The 26,059-nt window shown below is 40.5% G+C and overlaps 1 protein-coding gene across 7 annotated transcripts in view; it reads right to left on the bottom strand.

Annotated features, from left to right (window-relative positions):
- The window catches only part of RAB3IL1 (RAB3A interacting protein like 1), a 40,048-nt gene extending 14,849 nt beyond the window's left edge, over window positions 1-25,199 (bottom strand). For 6 of the 7 annotated variants that reach the window (XR_014025842.1, XM_081322977.1, XM_081322979.1 and 3 more), the window contains exons 1-4: window positions 24,987-25,199; window positions 5,773-6,022; window positions 4,291-4,386; window positions 1,559-1,636 (exon numbers count right to left, since the gene is read on the bottom strand). Coding sequence is in view for 6 of the 7 variants with exons in the window: in XM_081322977.1 (XP_081179103.1) it covers window positions 1,559-1,636; window positions 4,291-4,386; window positions 5,773-6,022; window positions 24,987-24,997 (435 nt within the window). In the remaining variant the exon portion in view is untranslated. Of the gene's footprint in view, window positions 1-1,558; window positions 1,637-4,290; window positions 4,387-5,772; window positions 6,023-14,169; window positions 14,283-24,986 lie in introns of all 7 variants that reach the window. The other variant, XM_081322978.1, reaches the window with a different exon arrangement.
- Window positions 25,200-26,059: the final 860 nt, after the last annotated feature.

The following is a 26,059-nucleotide window of genomic DNA, read 5'->3' as shown; positions in this document are numbered from 1 at the left end:
TGAAAGGTTTCTCATGCTGGAAGCAAAGACATTTTCTGCTCCTCCAGAGAATGGGATGAAACCTAATTGGCTTCAATTACTGTGGATAGATTGGGGATGAAGTTAAAAGTGTTGGTATTAAGAGAAATCTCACAATGGATCCAACAGCTAGGCTTTTTCCAGTTCCTTGAGGCGATGTATTATGCTACTTGGTCCTTTTTTTCCGTAGATTGTTTCTGAATGTATACTGGTCGTCCTTGACTTATGGCTATAATTCAGCTTGCAATTTCAGTCATAAGTTATGATGGTTGTTAAGCAAGTCATCACATGACTGCATTCAATTTTATGATTTTTCGTGGTGGTCGTAAAGCGAATGCTATGGTAGATAAGCCATTGTTCATTATGGGTTTTTTTTACCACAAACCAGAAATATACACATGTCCAACAAAAATGTCATAAATCATGGTCAGGTGATCACAGAATGCTGCAAATGGCTGTAAATGCAGGTCAGATGTCGAGCACCCAAAATGCAGTCATTGTGGGGGGGGGGGGAGCAGACATTTTGACTTTGTATCTGGCTCACAAATAGCTTTTTCGAGGTTCTGTTGTAACTGAATGGTCACTAAGCAACCTGTAGTAAGCCAAGGACTTCCTCTAGCTGCTAAATCAGCCTCCATTTCAGCAGGCAGAACATGGTTGTCTTATCTTTTCACTGCTTTCTGCATACTCTCTGAACTCTTTCTAGTATCAAGGCATAGGGGTACACCTGTTTATGGTCTTGCTCTGACCTACTAAGCAACCTTCTGCTCCCTTCCTTGGAAGCAAACCCCAGCAAACTCAGCAGGACTTGTTTCTGAACTTGAACTGCCAGAATAACATGGAAAACATTTTCTCAAAAGAGGTGAAATAACATGAGTTTTCAGACAGCTAGAGCCAAGTCTCCTGCTTCAGCAAAATTCAGGTCTTTGACTTTTAGAGAATTTCCCTTTCTGACTGCAGTGCATTCATGTTTAGCTGTTTAGTTTTCAGTTTTCTGAAGTTATTACAAACTCTACTGCATTCTTTTTATTGCTTCATCATTACAACCCATGAGCATTCACTGAGAGGAAACGTGTCCCATCAGCTTGGGCTTTGTTACAGTCATCAGCATGGGGGCAACAGGCTGACAATGCATTTGAAAAATACACCTCAGAAGCATTTTTGTATGGCTCGATTCCTGCTCTTGTGCAACAGCTTGATTTCGACTACTCTGCCACGTAAAAGGTCTTTCTAACCTGTTGCCTCCAACCAGGAAGGAGAAAGGAACTGCAACGGATATTCTATATCCAAATGACTCCCACTACCTTTACATCTGAAAGAAAACCCTGCTCCAATACTTTTGTATACATATACACACACAATCCACACAGTTGGGAACTAGTGCAACCAGGTCTGCTATCCAAATCATGAGGAGAGTCCATATCTAAACACTTTTCTTTCAGTGTCAGGCTCATGGACTTTGGGATACGCTTAGTAGATATGGTCTAGTGGTCACCATGATTATACGGATGGAGGCAATGTATGAAATGGATTTCTTCACCTTCCCTTTGGCCTCCCTCAGCTGCTTCTCTGAGGCTGCTTGCTTGGTGTTTGCCTCCCGGACCATCTTGTGTGCTTCCTACAGCAGATACCACAAAACAAAAGGAGTTACACACTTTTGTCCAAGACAATCAAGTTCTCAAAAATGGTAAGACCAACTTCTAAAGAAGATGAAGTAGAGGGGTCAACCCTCAAAGAATGTCTTTTCCCAAACTGCCACCCATAAGAACCAACACAGACACATGGTGGACCAGCACATTAAAATAAGGAACATTTAATCAAATACAGCAGAAGTGCACAGTCTTTTCTTGAGATCAATGGCGACAGGTGAGACTTGCAGAAGTCTTGCAGACTTCATGAGGAAAGGGTAATGCGGAAAATGAGTGCAGCCAACATGGAAAGTTGGAATATTGAGATTAAATCTTGATTTTGTTTTAAAAAAACATTCCATCAAATTTCTTCTCCACAAGTTTATTTTTTGCAGTTTCTCTTCTATCTGCATATCTGTTACTTTTACGTGCTACAAATTGGTGGCAGCTGTGCAGGTGGTTTGCAATACCATAAAAAGCACTGGAGAGGATAGGTGTGATAACCGTACAAAACAGGAATTTTTTTTCCCCTGCTGGAAACATGTACTGTATGTTCTAAGGCAGGGGTTCCCAACCAGGGATGCTCGCACCTCCTGGGGGTGTGAGACGATATTCCAGGGGGGTACAAAAACTTGGGTTTTCAAAAATATAGTGTATATGCATAATTTGTTGCCGTTATTTCGAACTTTTGTAAGAGGTGCAAGAATATATCAGAAGCGTTTTAGGGGTGCAGGGTATAGAAAAGGTTGGGAGCCACTGTTCTAAAGGGCCTCAGGGCCTTTTTCTTTTTGGCAATCAAATTACCGCCACTATTTTAAATATGAGATTTTATTTTAAAAAAATACTGGACTGAGACATATTTTTTATTTGTCAGGTCCAAATGGAGCTGCCATAGAATACTTTGGAATTTAGAGAGGATAGGGCTGATATAAATCCTCTTAGCCAGTCCTAATTCTTAGTCTACTCCCTTCACCAAATACAAAAAAATTAGGCCCTCACATGATTTAGGCCACAAAGAGCTTTATGTTTGACTGGCAATTTTAAACTACTTTTATAACATCTGGAGTTCCTTCTGCATGTTTTACTTTTATTTTCATACTTTTTCTTGAGAATGTCTTTGAAAGAGCACAACATAATATTCTTAAAAGCAAACTAAAAATAAAGCATTCAGTATTCAATTTATACTTAACGTTCACCTGAAGTCATACAGTACTTTATTAAACACCCACCATGTCTTATCCTAGTGTAGCTTCAGTCAATATGATCTTGAAAATCAATGAGAACAAGCTCCCCTCCACCACACGCTTACATACAGGCAATGCTCGCATATTGACTCCCCTATTTAACATCTGTTCAAACTTATGACAGTACTGATAAAATAGGTTTATGACTGGTCCTTATACTTACAGCGTGCTGCAGTTACCTGATCAGCATTTGCAACCTTCACAGTCAGCTTCTGACAAGCAAACTCAATGGGGAAGACAGCAGTAAGTTGCAAGGTGCAGTCACGTGACACCGCACTTAACAACCATAGGTGATTCGCCTGATGTCCACAGTGGAGCTGATGTAAATCAAGTGATGTCTCATTTAAAGACTGTGTCACTTAGCTATGGAGTTACCTGTCGCAATTGTGGCTGTTCAGTGAAGACTATCCGAATTAGATGTGGACTGAGGAACTCAACCTCTCTCACGTTTGTTCAAAGTTAGGGCAAATCCATTTAGAATATATTCCATTTCTCATTTTTCCAGCCCAAGAGAGGTTAGGCCTACTTCTGTACCAGTTTGCAATTTTGATTAAAAAATATTGTGCACATCTTTCCCCCCTCCCCCCCCCCCGCCTTTTTTTTTTAGTTCCAAAGCGCTACCTTAAAATTCAGATTTCAGCATTTCTGTTTTCATAAGAATTCAGAAAGATCAAACCGGGTAAATTTCCTGAAATATAGGAACTAAGTAAATTCCTTACTCATCCCCAGCTAATGTTCAATGGCAAGAGCTCTCTAATCCAGGGCCATGGGTGGATAGCCTCATCCCCCAACAGAGAAAGGCTCTTCATCCATACAAAATGAGAAATTTCCATTCCTATGAGGAATACAACACATCAGGGTAATGAGACAGAAAATGCACCAGCTCAGATTTTGCTGACTTTAGGGAAAGAGAAATGGTTGCTCTGCTAACTGAGGAGAGAGAGTGCTCTTATGCAAACACCCAGTTCCTGTTGGTGCTGGCCTACATAATCAAAGCAACAACACGGTGTGGCTTTTGCTGGATTTAACATCTTCCAGTGGAATACAAATTTCACTGCTCTACACAGTAAAGTTTTCCTGACCATATAAAGTACAACTCCAGGAATCTCATGTGTCAATATATTTGTGGTAAATTATTAAAATGTGCACAATCTGAAATAATACAGTCCAAAAAAAACCACAACATGGAATTCTGTTCTTTCAACAACTATGGCTTTTTCAAAGGTTATCAGAACATACTTTGTGGGTGAGAAGAGATGCATGGATTCTATAGACCAAAGAGATGTCTACAAAGAGGTACACTGACTACTTAAGCTCAGCTTTGGACTTGGTTTCTATAGGTTCCACACTACCATCTTCAGGATTTGGATGCCAAGTTCAAGTTAAGAAAGTGCCAGTACCTCAAATAAGCTTGCTGTCAGCTCTTCCAGTTCCTGTTCCAGCTGCTCCCTGACTTTGGAAAGTTTCTCACATTCTTCATCTTTCAACTTTAATTCCTGCAAAGGGAAAACACAAGAAATAATGACTCTCCATAATCATTCTAGTTTAGAGAATCATTCTAGTTTAGAGATACAAACACACACATACACAGAGAGATCTACCATACTCTGAAACTTGTCAACAGCTGTCCACCCCTGAAAGTATTTTTACGAACTTTAACCAAAAATTTTAATGGGCCAGCTTTGCCAAAAATCATATTAACTGAAGAAGGCAATGGCAAAAGCTGGACATGGACACGTGGCTTAGAAAGTATGGAACTCCGGATTCACTTTCCTACCACTTCAACTTCAGGTTGTCAAATATATGAGCATAAAGAAAATAAACCCACTAAATAGCATATCCTAATTTGGGCTTAGAAAAATAGGGACCACTACGGTGGGAAGGTAACAGCATTCCGTGCGCCTTTGGCATCTAGGCATGCCGGCCACATGACCACGGAGACATCCTAGGACAAGCACTGGCTCTTCGGCTTTGAAACGGAGATGAGCACCGGCCCCTAGAGTCGGAAACGACTAGCACGTATGTGCGAGGGAACCTTTACCTTTATGGGCAACCAAAGGCAACATGAGACTCTCAGCTGACTATACAAAGTCCTCAGCTATGATCTAGAGCCAGATCCTATGAGCAGGAAAGAGGTGAAAGAAAACCAGCTGTCAATCAGAGTCTGGAATCTAGAGAAGCAACAGACTGGAACTTTTGTTTGCAGAGACAGCGCAATGTGGGAACTGTGTCATCCCAAATTCCAGTTCTGATTCAGTTTGTTATGGAAAACTCTGGTCCTGTAGTCAGTCAGTTCTGCATCTAGAAGCAGTAGAATATAGTGATCCCTGTTTCAAAAGGAACTTATCATTTATGAATAGGAAGCAGTAAGGGTTCTATAAAAGTGTAAGATTCGCAAAACCAAGTTAAGAAATAGACATTTGTCCAAGCTCTGTTTAGAAAATCACCAAAATCAGAATATGAAAGGGCTTGAATAATATATGTATGAACTTACAGAGTATGGAGGGAATTATATGTTATGCAGTAAAAACCTAGCAGAAACAAAGATGGAATAACGTAAACTATCTGGTTTTCTTTTTTAATTTCCCAATAGTATTCTAGCGTTTTACCTGCTCATCAACTGTCTACTTCATGAATTCATATGAAGTAGCTTTCGACAGAATGGAATCAATGTAGCTCACAAAAGACAAAGCAGAGTGGCAGGACAAAATGTCAATTTCCTAATGCAGATGGACAACAATTCAGTATTACTTGATGAGCAATTCAGATGAAGCTTTTGGACCCACTGAAATGCAACATCTGAGCCTAGGCCTTATGCTTGCCGACAGGTGGGTCTGAGGCTAGTAGTCAAATTCTCCATCTCTTCTTAACCTCATGCTTACCTTCTGAGCTCTACGGAGCTCCTCCTTCAGGAATTCAGAGCCCTTCTCACGGATTTCTACCGAGGAGCTGCGCAAGCGGGAGACGTTCAGTTGTGCCACCGACTGGTTCTCATCCCCACCAGCCAGGCACTTGACAGAAGTCTCTGGAGGCTGTAACTCTTGTCCTCTGTTAGTTGTTGCAAGAGGCTTCCACTGACCCACCACTAGTTGCTTTTGGAGCTGTGGCCTGGCTTCCTCAATACGGGCCTGGCTGTAAGAAAGTATGTTCAGGATTACACAGAGAGACACCCTGGCTCCATATGGCCCTTATTTCCCCTCGTGTTGTTTTTTTTTTTTTCAAAAATGTCCCACATGAGTTCCATTACATAATTGCACAGAGAGAGGGAGGAAGGGAGAGAAAGCAAATCCAGAATCAAGCAGGTTTTCTTCCTTTTTTAAAAATAAGCCTTAAAATTGGCTTCTTTTCTGCCAATGAGTTTTACAAATGGAATTAGCTATCACATGACAAGAAGGCTGGGTTAGAAATATTTCTCCAGGAAGCAATCTCTTCAATGTATTTTCCTTGGCTGAGAACATAAATAAGGGTAATGACAATTAGCTATGGTACACTCATGCTCATCAAAAGAATATAAACTTGGTACAGCAGCACAGAGTAAGTATTTTGTCAACACAAAAGAAAGCAGCATTTTAGGGATATAACCCACTTCGCTCCTTATACAAGATGCTTGTCAAGCAAGCAGGACCTGGCACCTCCAAATTACAAACCAGTTCAATGATGGGAAATGAAACCACATTCAGAACTAAAGATGGCATCTCTTTGGAATCAGCAGACCTTCAAGTCCAATGTTATTCTGTCATGGTGACTTTCTCCCCGTTCCTCCCCTTCCAGATCCAGCTTCTAGGCATCTGGACGGCACTGACAGAATTTGGGGGGAAATGAGTGCAAACATCAAATTCTCCACGCAGAAGGATACAGCAATCAATTGTATCAAAAGCTGTTGAGAGATGAAGCAGACTGCCCTATCTCTAACCAGGTCCCTCCAAGTGCAACCCAGTGCTGGCTCTATACCATATATTGCAACAGTTCCAAATAATCTGTTTCATTCAAGGCTTTTTGCATTTTCTCCACAATTATCTCTTTCCTCAGAAAGAGTTGGAGACAAGTCAGTAGTTTATTTAGTATATCTGAGTCATGCCTTAAGAAAGAGCACATTAAGAAAGAGCACATCAAAGAGGAAGGCAGCCCCTCCTCTCTCAAGGATTCGTTCACCATCATCACTGAAACACAGCTCTTCCTCACTTCAACCAGGAAGAAGAGAGGTCTAGATTACAGGGAACCAGGTTGATGTGGAAGTTGCTACAGTTGCCACTAGAACAGGGGTAGGCAACCTTGGCTCTTTTATGACTTCTGGGAGTTGAAGTCCACGAGTCATAAAAGAGCCAAGGTTGCCTTCCCCTGCACTAGAAGGAAGATACATTGCACTAATATATAGGTCAAAGAAACCTTTTTCTTGCATAGTAATGCATTTTTATCTATTTCCATATTTGTGACAATAACTTTTCAAATTGTACACAAACATTTTTATGCAGATACACACACACACACACACACACACACACACACACAGAGGGCTTTTTTTCTCATAGAATGCTTAGAACGGCGTTCCAGAACCTTTTTTTTGCCCCCCCCCCAAAAAAACAACCCAGCTCCCTTATTGGTTTTCCTAAGCCTACTGCAGGGCTAGCAATCTTGGCTCTTTTTTATGACTCGTGGACTTCAACTCCCAGAAATCCTGAGCCAGCCATGCTGAGGGGAAAGGGAGAGGTTTCCAAGCTGAGCCATGCTGGCTCAGGAATTCTGGGAGTTGAACTCCTTGAGTCATAAAAGAGCCTGCACTAGAGGAGGACATTAAAATTATTTACAGGATTACTTCTTTAGGAACTAAACCTTTAGAATCTAAAACAGCTAATTCAGAAAAGCCAACAGGAAAGAACCTCACATTTTTCATCTGCTTCTGTCTTTTGGAAGGTAAAATTAGATAACAAAATAATCTATTTCTTATGTTAAAATCTCTGCAATGAATGAGACGAGATTCATTGCAGAGATTTTAACATAAGAAATAGATTATTTTATTATCTAATTTTACCTTCCAAAAGACAGAAGCAGTCTCATCGGTTGCTGCAGGAGGCCAGAAGATGACGCGTGCCGCCCTAAGAAGAGCGAGACGAGAGCAAGAGCAAGACCAGCAGAAAGTTATGGAATCTTCAAAGTGTACTTACAGTGAAGATGTGGCAGGAGAGCGGTCTAAAGAAGTTTTGGGGGTCATGACAGAGGTGCTCCAAAAGTTTTGGGGCGTTAAGATTGCTGATTAAATTTTTAGATTAGAATGTCAATGGAGTAAAATTATTATAGAGGAGAAAGAAAGTTTTTTTTTCTTTTTTAATATTTTACACAATTTAAGATTGATGTTATTTGCTTGCTAGAAAAGTATATTAGGGTTATGGATTTAAAGTATGTGTTGAACTAAGAATGGGTATGTAAGCTCCTAATTAACAACAAGTTGTCTTAGAGATTGCCTAAATTTTTTTTTTATATACTCTTTTTATTTGAACTTTTATTTGAACTTAAGGATGATTTGGAACTGCGAGACATTTGGCGTGATACATGCAAGAACTATTTTTGATTATAGTTTAGTTTGGTCGGAGATTATTAAGATTAATAGAGATAAGCGCTTTTGGCGCGTAACTGAGAATTTGTTTGGAAATTAGAGAAAGGTGGTAGAATGCAAATAGCAGGTGAAAGTTTTTTTTTCTCTTCCTTTTTTTTTTTGAAATTAATATGAATAAGGACTGGGATTAAAAAAATCTATTTTGAGTAAAGCTCTTTTTCTGTTTTCCTCTTTTTCTTTTCTACTTTATTTGTAATATTAATACTGTTTGTACTCATTTTATATGAGCTAGAGAGAGATAGAATTTATAGTTTATTGTTGATAACATAGGGGTGTTTATGTTTGTTTTTTGATTTTATGCCCTGTATTTAGCTCTGGGAAGTCGGGGGGGGGGAGGGAGTGGGGGAGAGGGATAGGGGTGGGGGAGGGGGGCATTAAAGTCAAAATGTATTGTAAAACTTTTTAAATAAAAAAAAATCTGCAATGAAATCAAAGGTAACAGGAAAGAAATGAGAAACATTTTTCTCAATGTAATATGTCTAGTTTAGCTGATTCTAGAAAAAAATAGTATCTTTTGTACACTCTTGAAAACTATTTTGAATCTAAACAATTCTTAAGAATGAAATATTCTTAATTTGGACTTTACTTTTACTGTTTGGACTGTTGTGTGTTTTGAAAAATAGATTATTTAGAATCTAGTTATGTTGCACTTCAGTCTTTAAATAAATAACCTAGTATATACATAACAATATATGATGTTTTCCCTGGTGAGCTTAACATCAATAACAACATTTTATTAAAAAGGCTAAAATAATTTGTGGGGGTATTATCTGTATAGTAAAATTTTGGACAAGCAGTGATCATGTTATATATGTGCATAAGCGTAGTCAGTAGCATATGCCTTTTTAAAAATATCAAACATGCAAAGAAACAAAAATAAGTCCAAAATATCTGTATTACATCCAGAAATGCCAACTTTGCAACCAATATTTCTCATCCATAACTATGGCACCCTAAGGATACCTGCATACGTGCAAATGTTTCTCTGGGATCAGTAACGCAACAGGGATTGCTTTTTCCTTCCAGTAACATATACCTAAAACCAGTTTGTTGCATTTGGCAATTGTACTAAAAAAATAATCTCATTCATTTAATTTGAAATCAAGTGAAAATTGATTTAAATTATTTTATTAAAACAAATTAATGGCAATTCTTTTATAAAAAGTTGCCTCAAACAAAATGAGTTTGACATGCCTGCTCTAGATAGTTGAATGCTCCAAAATAAATTCTAGACCAGGCCTGTACATGCAGCCTACCAAGCACCCTTGGACAGAGCACAGACTTTTTTTTTAAAGTAATAAAATCACCACCACTGCCCTGAAAGTCATGTTGCCTAGTGCCTCCATGGCTTACCATGACCACAAGCTCCAACACTGTAGATGCTCCTCTAGTCACCAAATCATTGATTAGCCCACCAGCATTCCTTTGCAGACCACAAAGATTTTTAATTTATCAGTGTGGGCCTTTCCTTTCTACAAGATAATAATAATAATAATAATAATAATAATAATAATAATAATAATAATAAGAAGAAGAAGAAGAAGAAGAAGAAGAAGAAGAAGAAGAAGAAGAAGAAGAAGAAGAAGAAGAAGAAGAAGAAGAAGAAGAAGAAGAAGAAGAAGAAGAAGAAGAAGTAGTAGTAGTTGGAAGGGACATCCAACTTGGAGGTCATCTAGTCCAACCCCCTGCTAAGGCAGGAAACCCTATACCATTTCAGACAAATGGCTGGCCAGTCTCTTCTTAAAAACTTCCAGTGTTGGAGCATTCACCACTTCTGGAGGCAGGTTGTTCCACTGGTTAGTTGTTCTAACTGTCAGGAAATTTCTCCTTAGTTCTAGGTTGCTTCTCTCCTTGACTAGTTTCCATCCGTTGCTTCTTGTCCTGCTTTCAGGTGCTTTGGAGAATAGCTTGACTCCCTCTTCTTTGTGGCAGCCCCTGAGATATTGGAACACTGCTATCATGTCACCCCTCACCCTTCTCTTCATTAAACTACACATACCCAATTCCAGCAACCGTTCCCTATATGTTTTAGCCTCCAGTCTCCTAATCATCTTTGTTGCTCTTCTCTGTACTCTTTCTAGAGTCTCAACATCTTTTTTACATCGTGGTGACCAAAACTGGATGCAATATTCCAGGTGTGGCCTTACCAAGGCATTGTAAAGTGGTATTAGTACTTCACGTGATCTTAATTCTATCCCTCTGTTAATGCAGCCTATCACTGTGTTGGCTTTTTTGGCAGCTGCAGCACACTGCTGGCTCATATTTAAGTGATTGTCCACTAGGACTCCGAGATCTCTCTCACAGTTACTACTATTGAGCAAGGTACCACCTATACTATACCTGTGCATTTGATTTTTCCTGCCTAAATGTAGAACCTTACTTTTTTCACAATTGAATTTCATTTTGTTAGATAGTGCCCAGTGTTCGAGTCTCTCCAGATCCTCCTGTATCTTAAGCCTATCTTCTGGAGTATAGGCTATTCCTGCCAGCTTGGTGTTGTTTGCAAATTTGATGAGTTCCCCATCTATCCCCTCATCCAAATCGTTGATGAAGATGTTGAAGAGCTGCACAGACCTCTTCTAGATTTTCCTCTTGCCTTTCCGAGTTAACTCCTTGGTGTATCATTGAGCAAGAATTGACTTTGTAGGGAAGCATATTATCATTTGATGTATATTTAACATATGTTCTACCTTTATTTACCAATTATATAATATTTGTATGCAATCCACATTGCGAGGTTTAGGGAAACGTACAATAGAAAAAATATATTTTTAAAATCATAACATTAAAACATCGCCTGGCGCGCACCACCTCAACTGCCCGCATTGCGCAGCCCCGCCATATAGAGTGGGCTCTGCTGCTCCCACAGCACCAGCCGCGCCAGCTCCGGCCCCAGGGAGGGGAGCCCGCCGCCAACACCCTTCGCACCTGTGACTGCAGCAGCACTGCCCCCCCACCCCCCCGCCTGCCAAGATGAGAGTTCCGGCACCTATTTTTTTGGGAAAAAAGCATCACTCTCTCGTTTTTCACAACAGGCCCACTGTTGCTTAGAGCTTACATGAACATTACAGCAAACATTCTCTCTCTCTCACACACACACACACACCATATGCAGTGTGTATGTGTGTGCGTGTGTGTACACACAAATAACTATATTTGCAATGCCAATGAAGACTGAATTTCAAAGCACTCTGAAAACTCAGCATCAAGAATAACATTAGAAGAATGTACTCAAAGCTCAGCAAATCAATCAAATCAACCCAGAATTCTTTTTATTTTCAATGTACTCTTCAGCTGACCATTAAAAAGATACAAGAGGAAAATCACAACAAAGCCATCAACCAATCAGAGATCTCTTCAGACTTTTGACTGACTTGGTAAGATTACTGAGCTTAGCTTTGCGTGCATTCCATGCATACTCTTGGCTCCTATTGAAGTTGAACATCAGAGGGCATTTGACATAAAAAAAACTTTTATCTTATTTGAAAAGACATTCTGAAGCTCAACATCAACAGGATACAAGAGCATGCACACAGATATATACACACACACAAACCACAACGTAGAAATCAATCAAATCATTCCAACATAGGTAACAATAGTAGTCTTGATATATTAGCAGTGGGCTAATGCCTCCTTAAGTAACACCAGCTGCCTGCAATTAGTGCAGGTTCGCATCCCACCAGGCTCAAGGTTGACTCAGCCTTCCATCCTTCCGAGGTAGGTAAAATGAGGACCCAGATTGTTGGGGGCAATAAGCTGACTTTGTAATAATGCCGCTTGGGGTGTGTGTGAAAGCCCTAATAAGCAGGCATATACATAGAATGAAGGCTACTGCTAAGCTTGTAAGCCGCCCTGAGTCTTCGGAGAAGGGCGGGATATAAATGGAATTAAAATAAATAAAAATAAATAAATAAAAGTTTCAGCCATGCTTATGAAGGAGACCAAGTGATGCACACCCATGCACCAACCTAGGTCATACAGTGGCAACATTCCTGCCCTTGCTCTCCAGCAGCAGAGCAGACTCATTTTATTTTGTATATTGTAAAGTTTATATATTTTATTTGTTTTATTGTAAGCAGTCCAAAGTCACATAAATGTGAGACCAGCAACTGTATAATGAATAAAAAGATCATGGAGCCATGGCGGTACAGTGGGTAAAATGCAGTATTGCAAGCTAACTCTGCCCACAGCCAAGAGTTCGATCCTGACCAGCTCAAGGTTGACTCAGCCTTCCATCCTTCTGAGGTTGGTAAAATGAGGATCCAGATTGTTGGGGGAAATATGCTGACTCTGTAACCACTTAGAGAGTGTTGAAAAGCACTATGAAGTGGTATATAAATCTAAGTGCTATTGCTATTGCTAAAACATCTCAGAACCACTGAAAATCCCTGTGTATATTTAAAGAGGATAAAGACCCTAAGCCAGAGGTCCCCAACCTTTGGGGCACCAGGGGCCGGTTCCGTGGAGAAAGATTTTTCCACGGACCAGAGAGTGCATGGCTTTGTGTGCTGCCTGCATCCCACGGATGGGGCTTTGCTTGTTTGTGCAGACCGGACCTACCACGGACCGGGACCAGTCCACGGACTGGGGGTTGGGGATCCCTGCCCTAAGCATTATAATTTTTGCCTATATTTTATTTCAAAGAAAATATGACACACATGAGAAGAAAAACTACTATGGAAAAGATCCAAACAGGAAACCACAGAAGTGTACCCATTGTTTAGACATCCCTGTGGGTTAATCCTGGGAATGAAATTGCTCAAGTTTTAGCCAGCAATTAGCCTATGGCCAAGATCTGATCACATCAAACTTGGAAAAAAGATCAGGAGTAAATGCGATATATGTATCAAGCAATGGCAATTGTTTCCTTAAATCAGACTGGTTCAAGTCCATGTAAAGCAAGAAACAAATAAAGGAATCTTTGCAAAGAAGTTTGCAAATTAAGAGTAAGATGTTTAATTTGCCAGTTCTTGTCTTACTCTTCAATTTTGGTTCCAAGTAAAAGAGCACACTAGGCAGCCAACAGCCTGTCTAGGAACCTGAAGAAAGCCACCTGCATCACACCGAGACACTTAGGCTCAAAGTCTCTAAAAAGGACAAGTGAAGAGATGGATATTGATCCTGAACATAAATAAATGGCATTTATTAATTGGACCTGCCTTTTGGCTATGATTAAAGAGCCAGGAGCTTCCTCTCCCCACCTTGAAGGCTGCTAAAAGGAATATCAATATCAATATCAATACCAAAGTTAAGAGCTGGAGTACTAATCAGGTCCTGCTCATTGTTGTCTCACGCAATCAGCTTGCCTGAATTTTGCAAGTGCCCAAATGTCTATTTTTATTTCACACAGCTATTGATATCAAACTCATTCCACCACGTGTAAGTACCTACTGGCCCATTTTTCAGCCCCTAAGCTCCTGCCAAAAACTAAACAAATGAAATTTGCAGGCAATTTTCCAATTTCCAGCAGAGCAGTTTGCCAATTTACTTTCTGAAAATGCTTCGAGCCCCCACTAGGCATAGTTTAGCCCCACGCCCGCTGATGATATGATTCCCATGCTTCCTCCAAACTATTGCGAAAAGGAGGAGGAAGCCTAGCTCACAAAAATATTCCCCACCCCTGCACCAACCGTATATCAGCTGTCTATTGTTAAATGTGAATTACCATTCCTGGAATCAAGGAAAGTCCCTCTCAGCATCAAAAACAATGTGCAGCAAAAGCTGGGAAGCTACTGACACGTCCTGTACCTGACTTTATATTGTTCTTTGGTCAGTGATCTAGAAAAAAGGGAAAACAAAGGGCTCTATGAAATTCTGTGGTTGGGATGAAAGCCCTCAAGTTCTTCAGCTTTAGAGGTCCGATTGCACATCCATTCCAGAACAGGTGGTGTTTGTTTGTTTTTTAATAAATCATATCGAAAAGGATTGTAGAGACAATCAATCACTTCTGGAGGGAGAAAATGGGTCTCTCTAACAAAGTCTGTAAAAAAAACAATTATCAAAAAGAAAGAAGTTAGGGGAAACTTTAGTGTCCAGAAAAAAAAGTTCTTTATCAAGGTACAACTCTTAAAACTGACCAGACGGAACTGAAATGCAGATGGGTGAATAGCAATACAGGTTGCCCTCATGTTATGACTGAAATAGAGCCTGCCCATCAGTTATAGCTCACATAGGTAGTAAAGCAGGCTGGTCATATAACCAACCCGACTTTATGATATTTTTGCAGCCGTCATTAAGCAAACATGGTAATTGTTAAGCGACACAGTGGTTTGTTATGGTGCAGTTTTTGCTGAAAACCAGAAGTAAATGCCAGTTTTCAGTAAAATCAATACAAAACAAGTCAGGTGACTGCAGGATGCTGCAAACAGCTGTAAATCTTTGATAGTGAGATGGGTGGCATATAATTTTAATAAATAAATAAAATGCGGCCCAGTTGCTAAGTGCCCAAAGTGTAGATCATGTGACATCAAGGGAGGTGGAAACCATTGGAATTTTGAATCCAGATCTTAAGTACCCCACCCCAAGGTAGGTCCACTGGAACTTTGAACAGTCACTAAGCAATTGGTCACAAGTCAAGGACTACCTGTACCATCTCTTTTAAACCTAGTTTGAGAAACCGAGTAACAAAAATCCCAAAAGATTTTCACATGATCAAGAAAGATCTTCTCCCCAAATCTTAGCACTTCATTCCCTGTTTTAATCTAGATCCCAACTTCGGCTTCCACACTGACTTATAACTTGGCCAAATAATCTGAAAAAGTAAAATACAGGGCAGGCATATCCAAACCAATCCTTTTTTTTTTAAGAAAGTGCCAGCACTGCAAAAAACTCAATAGTACAACTTTTTCCCCCTGAAACTTAAATAAACCAGGGACTATTTAACATTTTAGCTAAGAAAATAATTAAGCATGGTGGGGAAAATGGTTAATAAATAAACAAGTCTCTCAGGAAGACTTAAACTAATACCACCGGAAAAAGCTAAACCCAACCCAGACAGATGTCACAGATTTGGAAAACATTATAGGATTAGGCAAAAAGAAAAGAAAAGAAAATCAGTGCAGGAGCATTAGGCAATCAAGACAATCTTGATGCTGCTATGCAGACAGTTCCCTAATCCCCCATATCACTGCAGCAAACTGTATATTGATGAGAAAGGATACTTGACTTGCCTGACACCTATTTTTCTATATGCAGAGATCTTTTTAATATAAAGAATCAAATCCCACCTGCACTGTGGCAGAGTAGAGTAAAACAGGCTATTCACACTATTCACACTGTCCAGCTATCTTTTCTTTATTAACAAAGTGATGCTTTGATGATGCTATAAATAACTACTACAAATATCCTTAACTAATCATCATCTGTTGGATAACAAAAAAGATAACCCCCAACCTGTACAATATTGCAGATTGCAAACATTAAACATTTTCATATGTTTTTAGTTGCCAGAGAGAATTAACAGGGACAACAATGTGCATTTACTTTAATGCAAGGAATTATTAAAAGAATTATTATATCCAATTTCTGATTAATAGAAGTGTGCTAATAGGAAGATAGAAAATGGCTAAATACTTTTATTTGCTATAGAGGACTTGGAATAAATTAGCCGATCATGAACAAGAACAGAAAAGACTAATGAGATATTAGCAATCCCAAATCTTAAATTGGGTTATGAAGCCACCCAATTAGCAGAGTTAAGGGCCTTGTTTAATAATGATCAATGAAACCCTTGATTCAAAAATTAATTAAACAAGATATTAAGAATCCATTAGAAAGCCCTTTTAGAATTCAGTAAAGTGGGGAAAGGAGAGAATGTGGGACAAAATTACTCCATCTCATTTCTCAACCGGAAAATAAGCCCTAGCATGATTTTTCAGAATGCTTATAATATAAGCTCTCCCACAGAAATAAGCCCCAGTTAGGAATGTCAGCCAGATGGAAGCATTTAATACCATATTTCCCTGAAAATAAGACCTAACGGGAAAATAAGCCCTAATGCATCTTTTGGAGCAAAACTTAATATAAGACCCAGTCTTATTTTTGGGGAAACACAGGTAGTAGAAATATGGGACTTAACTGGAGACACTTTTGTTTCATACTAGATTTTGTCTTGGACTTAAAATAATAATCTTTTATGAGTGCAGTGTAGACTTTATTGTCGGAATTAAAATATTCATCAACCTGTAGAACCAAGATAAACTAACATATAAAAAGTATTTGGATATTTTATTGGAAAGATTAACCCATTAGCCCATCCTACCCACTCTGGCAGAAGGGACATGCTCCAGATCCCGTTAGGTCCAGAAGAAGAGTCTTTTCCGCCATGGCTCCCAGGCTCTGGAACATCATGCCCCCAGGTGAGATCTGCTCCCACTCTTTTGACTTTTAGAAAGGTGTTGAAGACATGGTTGTGCCTACTGGGCTGGGGCCCCAAAGGGGATGTGGCAGGCTAGATGTCACTAATAGAATAGATAATACCCCACCAATTCCTTGTACGCACTCTTCAATCTCCTATGCAGTGGTGGGATTCAAATATGTGAACAACTGGTTCTCTGTGTGGATGCCGCTCCCGGAAGTCCATTCTGGGCAACAAAAAGTTAGCTACCAGTTCTGCTGAACTGGTGCAAACTGGCTGAATCCATCCACTGCTCCTATGTCACCACTGAGGGATTACCAATTCTCAAGAGAGGATTTGGGTGACTGTGGAAAGAAGAGAGAAGTGAGAAATTGCTTTCTATCAATACTTCTCTGGAACCAAACCAATAATCTCTGCCTATTACTGTCTTATTTAGTTAAAGCTTTGAAAGGTTTTGAGAAATTCTGCAGCAGCCACAATGTGGGAATTTCAATAAATAAATATACTTACCCCACAGGGTGGTTGTTGTGGGAAAGGGAGGGAATGTTATGTACACTGCCTTGAGGTCCTCGGGGAAAAACAGGATATAAATCTACCAATAACTGAAATAACATTTAAAAAAAACCCCACTGAAGATGAAGAATGGTAGGGACTTATTTTGTTTTTGAAGCTGGGAGTTGAATTTAATTGCTGTGAGCCATCTAGCACTCTCTGTAGCATAGATTGAATATAAATGTCTAGAGTAAAATAGATGATCTTTTAAAAGAAGAATTATATTATTTAAAAGAAGTGACTTAATAGAGCTTCTTTGAGAAAAACAAACATTACTTCCTTTTAAATTTATTGGAAGTTTACTAGATGGTCATCTATCACTAGTGGTCAAAAGACTGTCTCTTTAAATAATTGCAGGAAAAACATATTTTTTATGTTTCAGAAGATTCTGCAAAGTAATATTTGTCCAAGAAATTTCATTATGATCAGTTTAATGTGCTGCATTAAAAGCAAACAGAAAATTGAACAGAAAAGTACCAAATAACTTATGTTATTTATGCAACTGCCCCTGTATTCCATTAGGATAACAGGTGATCCTGGCAGAGTCCGGTCTGCCAGTTGAAAAAGTAGAAATGAATCAGCAAGTCTTGGTTCCTGTGTGGTTAAGAGATATCAAACATACTGAGTCAGCATTTACAGCACATTTGAAAACATCCTTAGGTAATTATTATTCTAGGGCTAGCATAGGCCATAGGAGAACATGGGGGAAAATGTATCATTTAGCCCATGGCACAATATCTTGGCTTCTCAAGTTTAAGAGATCCCAAATCTTTCCAAAACTGCTGATTCTCTCTTTCTATCATCACACATTCTGTAAGATGGACATACCACTTGGCTGTTCTGTTTCCATATATAACAGTTAATTAAAAACTTAATGCAGCATGATGTGCTCGCAATGACATTTCACTCACGTTTGACATATACAGTTTACATGCAGAAGAAGGCAACCATTCATTCATAAACAGAAACATCTAAACTTCTGCTTGCCTAGTTTTAAAGGAGCTCAGTCAGCAAGAATTTCTTTAAAAACAACTGTCAATTGAGCAAAATATTTCAGGTCCTAAATCATTTCCTAGAACAGAGGAAGAAAGGGATGAATTACAGTAAAAGTCTTTCATTCCCACAAGCACTTCTTTACTGCCAGTTCTCTGGAAATGCTTATGAATTGCTTCTTACCTAATCTTTAGAAATTGTAACTACACTTGAATGCTTTCATGAGGAAAACAAGACATTTACAAATATTTCAAGGCTGGGGTTCTGTTAGAAAGAGTTGTTTAGTGACAACTCAGCAAAGATAAATGAGCAGGAATCAGAAAATTTCAGGTTTACTGAGCCTTAATAAAATGTAAAGTATGAACTTTATTTTATTTAAGGCAGCAAACTGAAGGTTTCCTATTTTGGATAGCTTATTTATGAAAATTCTGGGAATGCAAAAATTTTCACAAATCCTTGGAAGACAGGAGGAAGTAGGAAAACCTTTATGTAACAAAAAGTAATAAATTTATGTAATAAATTTAATAAATTACCGGTAATAAGATTATTGTTATTATTATACATGAACCTCAGTCAACTGAACACATGAACCTCAGTCAACTGAACATTCTAATTGACTGGCGCTGATGGTTGACACGGGTTGCTGACAGCATCCTAGGTATCAACCAGGTATCTTCTTAAAATGTAAGATGTTCCAAGTAGCGCAGTTTTTTGTAGCATTGCTGGAGTTATTGCAGGAAGCTGCAGTTTCTTGATGTGTTTTGCAAAGTTTTTGGACATAGTTTCCAGTGCCCCGATGACAATGGGTATCACTGTTACACATTTCATCCATAATCACACAGTTTCAATGGCCAGGTTATGATATTTCGTAATTTTTTCCAGTTCTTCTTCTTCGACTCTGGCATCTCCTGGTACAGCGATATCAATCAGCTGTCCGCTTTGGTTCTCTACAACTGCGATATCAACTTTTCCCACCCTATGTTCCCACGACTATTAGGACACAGACAAGTCATATTTTACAATGCCCAGTGGATTGTCTAGCTTTGTAATCAGTTTGCGCATTTTATTATTATTATTATTATTATTATTATTATTATTATTATTATTATTATTATTATTATTATTATTATTATTATTATTATTATTATTATTATTGAAGTGCTCCTGTGTTTTTCCTTTCATTGATTTTCTTTCATTTTTTTTTCATTTTCCATGCCACTTTCCCTCTCCCTACACCCAGTCTGGTGAAGTGTTTAATGCATCAGGCTAGAAACCAGGAGACCATGAGTTCTAGTCCTGCCTTAGGCCCAAAACCTAAGTTGGGTGATCTTGGGCCAGACACTTTCTCTCAGTCCGAGGAAGGAGGTAAGAGCAAACTACTTCTGAAAAACTTTGCCAAGAAAATGACAGGGACTTGTCCCAAGGCAATCTCTGAATCAAACATAACGGAACAAAAGAAAACAATGTTTTTCTAGTTTTGCCTTTTATGCTTAGCTCAAACTTCAGATTGAACAATTCATTATTGATCAATCTAGTTCAGTATCAGTATCACTCCCTGCCCAAAACCAGATTCTCCTCAAATGCATGGGGATTTCAACATATAGGAATGAATCTCCAACTTCCTTACTTTCTATAGTTCTTTCTGGAGATGCTGAGAAATAAGCTTGGGACATGGTCTACTAACTGTCTATGGAGATTCTCAGTCATCCAGGTCAGGGCTTTTCAACCAGTGGTACAGGTACCACCTGTGGTACATTGGCACCTGGCAGATGATACGTGACCATCCTAGAAAAGTGGTAGCAGGGGAGGGTTAGGGAATGAGCTGAACCGGTGGCAGCACCGCACAAGCCTGAGCGAGAGATGGCTGGAGCTGCAGGGCTGTCAGGGCTCAGCGAAAATGCCACGATCAGCACTTCTTCGGGGCTGTCAGGGCTCAGTGGAGCTCAGCGCTGATCCTGCCGCTTCTGAGCCCAGAAGAAGCGTCAATCAGCTGGAATGTTGCAGCATCTCCAGGGTCTTTTGATTTACATTCAGATGCTTGGCAACTGATTCATATTTATGACAGTCACAGTGTCCCAGGGTCATGTGAAGTGACCAAAACCTGCTGCAACCACCCAGCAGATGGGGGGGGAATAACAACCAAACACCCCCCCACCCCACCCCCGTTACCAATTCTCAACAGAAATGCTCACAACCATGAAAACCTCGGACAGGAGGAAGAGCGCCGCCGGGCAGGCAGGCAGGTGTCTTGCTCAGTTGTGGCTTGGTGGGCACTTTTTTCAGTGCCATTGTAACTTCAAACAGTCACTAAGCGAACTGTTGTAAGTCGAAGACTACCTGTACTTCATCACTTTTTTCCTCTTTTTTTTTGGTCATCAAGTTTTTGACACCTTGCTAGGTGACTGGTGGTTCTCGGATGTTGCCATATCCTAAAAGTGGTACAATAGGTGAAAAGGTTGAAAAGCCCTGATCCAGGTCATGGTTGCCTCAAAGGTGCTTTTTCAAAAGGCAACTGGACTTTCTTTGTTTTCCCTTGAAGATGTTTCGCTTCTCATCCAAGAAACTTCATCAGTTCTGACTATATGGGTGTTTGTGTGTGTGTGTGTGTGTGTGTGTGTGTGTGTGTGTGTGTGTGTGTGTGTGTGTGTGTGTAATGGAAGAATTAATTCTGACCTCAAACTCTTTTATCTTTCCATCCCTCCCACCATCCAGTCAGAGCTGATGAAGCTTCTTGGATGAGAAGCAAAACATCTTCAAGAAAAACAAAGAAAGCTCAGCTGCCTTTTGTAAAAACACCTTTGAGGTAGTCTACCAGCATTAGGCAAGTGGAAAAAAAATTGCCTTTATATAATACCTATCAGCTGTAGTCATAATACAGCTAGCAGGATGTAGCAGGGATAAATGAACGTGTGCATTAAATGCTGCCACATCCTGAATGCATGCCCTCATGTACTGCCTTTCAAAATACATCATCTAGAATACATTTGGGCCTTTGCAATAAACCTCATTCCCCAACTACAGCCCACCCACAAGAGCATTCCTGGGAAATCAAAGACAAGACCTTGAACAGGTAAATAATTATTATTGCAGATCTGGCATTACTTTAGTCCTGGCAAAGACCAGTTTCTCCAAAGTCTAGAACTCTAACCTTCTATATTACCCATATAGGTAACACTCCAGGTTTAAATACTTACCCACAACTTTAACAATGTAAAAAAATGGCCAGAACTCTTTTCTCTGGTCTTTATTTTTTATTTTTATTTTATTAAATTTATATGCCGCCCTTCTCCCTAAGGACTCTTTGCTGTCTGTTGTCCATTTCTTGCCATAGCTTACATAATAGTCCTTCCGGTTTTCTTCCTACTTTGCAGATTTCACTTCTGACCTGCATGGAGTTAAATAGGCTTTCAGCCATATCAATATCTAGGAATATTACACTGTCCAGTAATTTTGCTCAACTCGAGCACCTTATGTTTATTTGAATTATTTGGAAGCAACCACACTGAGGGTAAATTTCAGAACCATTAATCAGTGCAGTTGCCACTGTTAGTCCGGATTAAAGTTGCAATCTGGTTCTCATTTTCAAGATCAGTTGCTATATAGTAATCCAATGTAGCTGCTCTTTTCAAGAAAAAGCTCTTGTGAAGGGGGGGGGGGAGAAACCCAAATTTAAATCAAATGGATTAAGAGGGCAATATGATACAAAAAGTATTGGGATATCATGAGACATTTTCTTAGCAGTCTTTTAATTTGAAGCATTTGAAGAGGTAGCCCTCAATCCAGACTTCAAGGTTACAGATGCTCTTCCCTGCAACACTGATCCTAGCCCAACTAAGGGGCTGCTCATTCCATCAATTTAGTGAGGGAGACCAACATCTTGTCTCATAAAGGCTCTTCACAATGGGAAGTTGTTAGCAAGATCTTTTTAAAAATCTAATTCTGCCAAAACAGGAGGAGGGGAGAGGGAAATGTGCCAGATCTGCACTTTTTGCAAAAGGCCCAGTGAGTTCCCTGCAGAGCTGGTCTGACGGAGCAATTTCCTGTATGAAATGCCTTCAGATGACTTTTGGTAGAGTTCTGCAAGGAATATGCCCAACAAAGAAATCTGCAGGAATTCTCTCTTCAATGAAAGAAATCTCCTCTGACACCAGAATAAAGAGATGAAATCTATGTTCCAATGTGCAGTGAATTTTCCTTCTACATACTGTAAACCTGGAGAGAAATTATTAACTGAGCGACTGCAAGACAACTTCATCATTTTTCTTTTTGTTGCTTTCACACAGGCTAGTTAGAGCTCTCTGAATACATAAACATATAACAGAAACAACACTGGCTATTAGCACAGAAATAACACCCATAAGGCTATTATGCTCCTGGCATTCTACATTGCTTTAATGAGAGAATCAAGCCACTTCATGAAGTTCTCTTTGATTTCCATTAATATTTCACTCATTGCTACACCACATCATCAGCCTGATACCACAATGCTGAATGGAAAATCCACCGACATCTTAACTAAAACTAGAAAGCCTTTGGGAACAAAATCTAAAGTGCTGGGCAGTATATATAAAAATGTTTACACACAATCACTTTAGCAGGGATTTCTGAAATAACATATATGTTCCTTGGCAGGAGAGCCTATAATCACTGGCTGACTCAACATCTATACACATATCACTCATGTTCTTGGGACTTCAAAGGAACAGCAACAATTGAACCAAGTTAACCAAATGTAAAAAAGGGACGCTGTGGCTCAGTGGGTTAGGACGCTGAGCTTGTCGATCAGAAGGTCGGCAGTTTGGCGGGTCAAATCCCGAGTGCCGCATAACAGAGTGAGCGCCTGTTACTCGTCCTAGCTTCTGCCAACCTAGCAGTTCGAAAGCACGTAAAAATGCAAGTAGAGAAATAGGGACCACTACGGTGGGAAGGTAACAGCGTTCTGTGCGCCTTTGGTGTCTAGCCATGCCGGCCACATGAACACAAAGACGTCCTCGGACAAGCGCTGGCTCTTCGGCTTTGAAACGGAGATGAGCACCGGCCCCTAGAGTCGGAAACGACTAGCACGCATGTGCAGGGGAACCTTTACCAAATGTATAGTTTTGATGTGCCCACTGCCCACTCAAACACCAAAATGTTATTGCAAGAAAAAGAAGAGTACAATTGCCTACTACTTATCTTTCTGCATCACATCTGAATCGGCCCTTTGCCCTTTCAAAGACAGTAAGTAGACAAAAGTAGATGAGGAGCCAAAAGTGCTAGATTTAGAATCAGTCTTCCTAGTCTTTACCCCAAAAGGTTTCACCCTGGCGTTAATTCTTCCTTTACAGTCCTGAGCACAAAGGTATGAATATGTCAAAGCTGTTTGTTTCTGGAAGCTAGCAATTAAGCTCTGCTCCATAAAGACACCAGACTTTTATTATGCATCCAGACAATATCATCAGCCCACCTTTCATCTCCACTTTCCCCCTTTTTTCCAGTTCATAGGAATAACCTTTAGCAAACAAGCTGAAAAGAAGCACTGTACCCTTCTGCAGAACTGGATCTGGGGGGGGGGGAGTCATTTTGGATCTAAAGTGATAATTATCAGTTCTAACGCACGGAAGCATCAGTAAGGTGTAGTACATCTTACTCTGAGGTGTACTTCTGGGGCTCCACAAAAGAACCGCAGACAAGCACTTTAAATTGTTGTACAGCAATAGGTGGATGTCCAGCAGAGCACTTACTTTCCAGGTTGATTCCTGGGTGGGTGGCTAGTTGGTACAAAGAATAGGAAGCCAATAGTGGCTGTGAGGTATTGGGGACAAGGAAGAGGAAAAAGCAGAGGGACTATAGCAGACAATCAGGTTTGAAGGCTTTCCAAATGTTTTCCATACTCTCTCTCTCTCTCTCTCTCTCTCACACACACACACACACATTTGAACCCATCTTGCTGTTATCAGTCCTTGGACAGGTATTTCATATACCTGCAGGTATATGTTTGGGTATATTTGCAGGGAATTTACGGAATTTCAGAATGCAACACTTCAAACCTAAAGCTTATTACTGGGACTGCATGTACCAGTTCTGGGTGTTAAGAGTCGAAGCACCTCTGGCATTCTCCAGACTATTCTGCTTTACGGGGTAAAATTGGATCATTCCAACTGTACCTTACACCAGTTCGAATCTAGACCCCTCGCTGAGCACGGCGCACAATTATTCCAATTTACACATCAGCCACGGAACTGTCTTGGAGGGAGGGACTAATCCCCGTAACCAGACTCACACAAGTTCTTATCCGTAAAATGCAAGCTACCGCTAGCCAACAACGCATCCCCTCTCCTCTAGTCAGCTTTTCCCAGCCGCCGCTCGGGGGATTCTCGCCTCTGGATTCCGCCCCTGCCTCCGCACTGTTCAGCCGGGGCTCCCTGAACCTAGAGCGGAGGCTCTTCCGCGGATGAGCTGCAAAAGCAGATTACGGGAATTCAATCCCCCCCCCGAGGGGGGGGGAAAGAAGACCGACAGGACAAAAGGCACGTAAAGTACCACTGCGATCATCATCGCCACCCCAGTCGGACATTCACTGCAGACTCGAGACTTCCTACCCAGTCCACATGCTGGCTTCGCGGCACTTCCAAAGGCGCCAGCGCGCCGCGTGCCTCACAAGTAGGACAGGGTATCCATCGCCCCCTCCGAGGTGGTGCTTGAACCCGGCGATCGATCCTAAGCTGGCGGCCTGTCCCTTCCCCCTTTTCTTCCCAGCTGCGCTGCGGCAGTCGCTGGACTCTGGTGGAAGCCCTCCCAGCCAGCTGCTTGGCTTGCTCCGCAGCTGGGAGGAGGAGGAGGGGGAGGAGAGCCGGGAAAGACACGTGATCCCACCGAAACCTCTCCTCCCTCCCTTTGCCCATCGCAAGGATGCACGTGCACATCCCGGCGCGGCGGCGAGTCACATGACCCCAACCCTATTCACTTCCATGCAGTTCTTCGGCCAGAGCTTGAGGCTCTGCCGGAGTGCCGGCGATTCTCTTTTTTGCCTTTGCGTGGCCGCTGCCGCTAGTTTTCCCTTAGATCGGAGGATAGGGATTCTACCTTCTGGCGAAGCCACTCCTCATGCCTTCTTAGGTTTAGGAAATACCCGGTGGGAAGATCTAATGTTAGAAGTTTTTTTTTCTGGAATACGGCGGGACAAAAATATAATAAATTCAACAGCTAATGAGAAAAGAGGTCGGGCCACGTTGATGGTAGATCGGCCCGGATCGATACGATATTTATTGTTATATCCGTACGTTTGTGTGGAACTCAGTCAAAATTTTTGAAAAGCCGCACCGTTCTTCCCTTGCTACTTAAATAAATTGGAAGGGGGTGAAGTTGGATTTGGTGCCTTTGAACATTGAAATAGTAGGGGCAGAGAGGAGGCTAAAATTAAGTGTTTCCTTAAGCCATATTTAGAAAAAAAACATGTTAAAAGTTAGCTACAAATGCCACCACAAAATGAGGAGTGTCCTTCCTTTTCCTAATTGGAGCACTTTTAATCAGCATAAACTGCTTTAAAATACCTTGGACCTTTCCAAACTAGCAGATTAATCAGCTCCACTTGACACGTTTCTTAACATGTGTACGTCTAAATCAACCACCTTGCAATTGCATTTTAAGTCAACATTAATTGGCTTAAATATTG

Source organism: Vipera berus (genome assembly GCF_964194415.1).
Source record: "Vipera berus genome assembly, chromosome: 1".
Taxonomy (NCBI): Eukaryota; Metazoa; Chordata; class Lepidosauria; order Squamata; family Viperidae; genus Vipera; species Vipera berus.
This window is presented reverse-complemented; position numbering and strand designations above follow the sequence as displayed.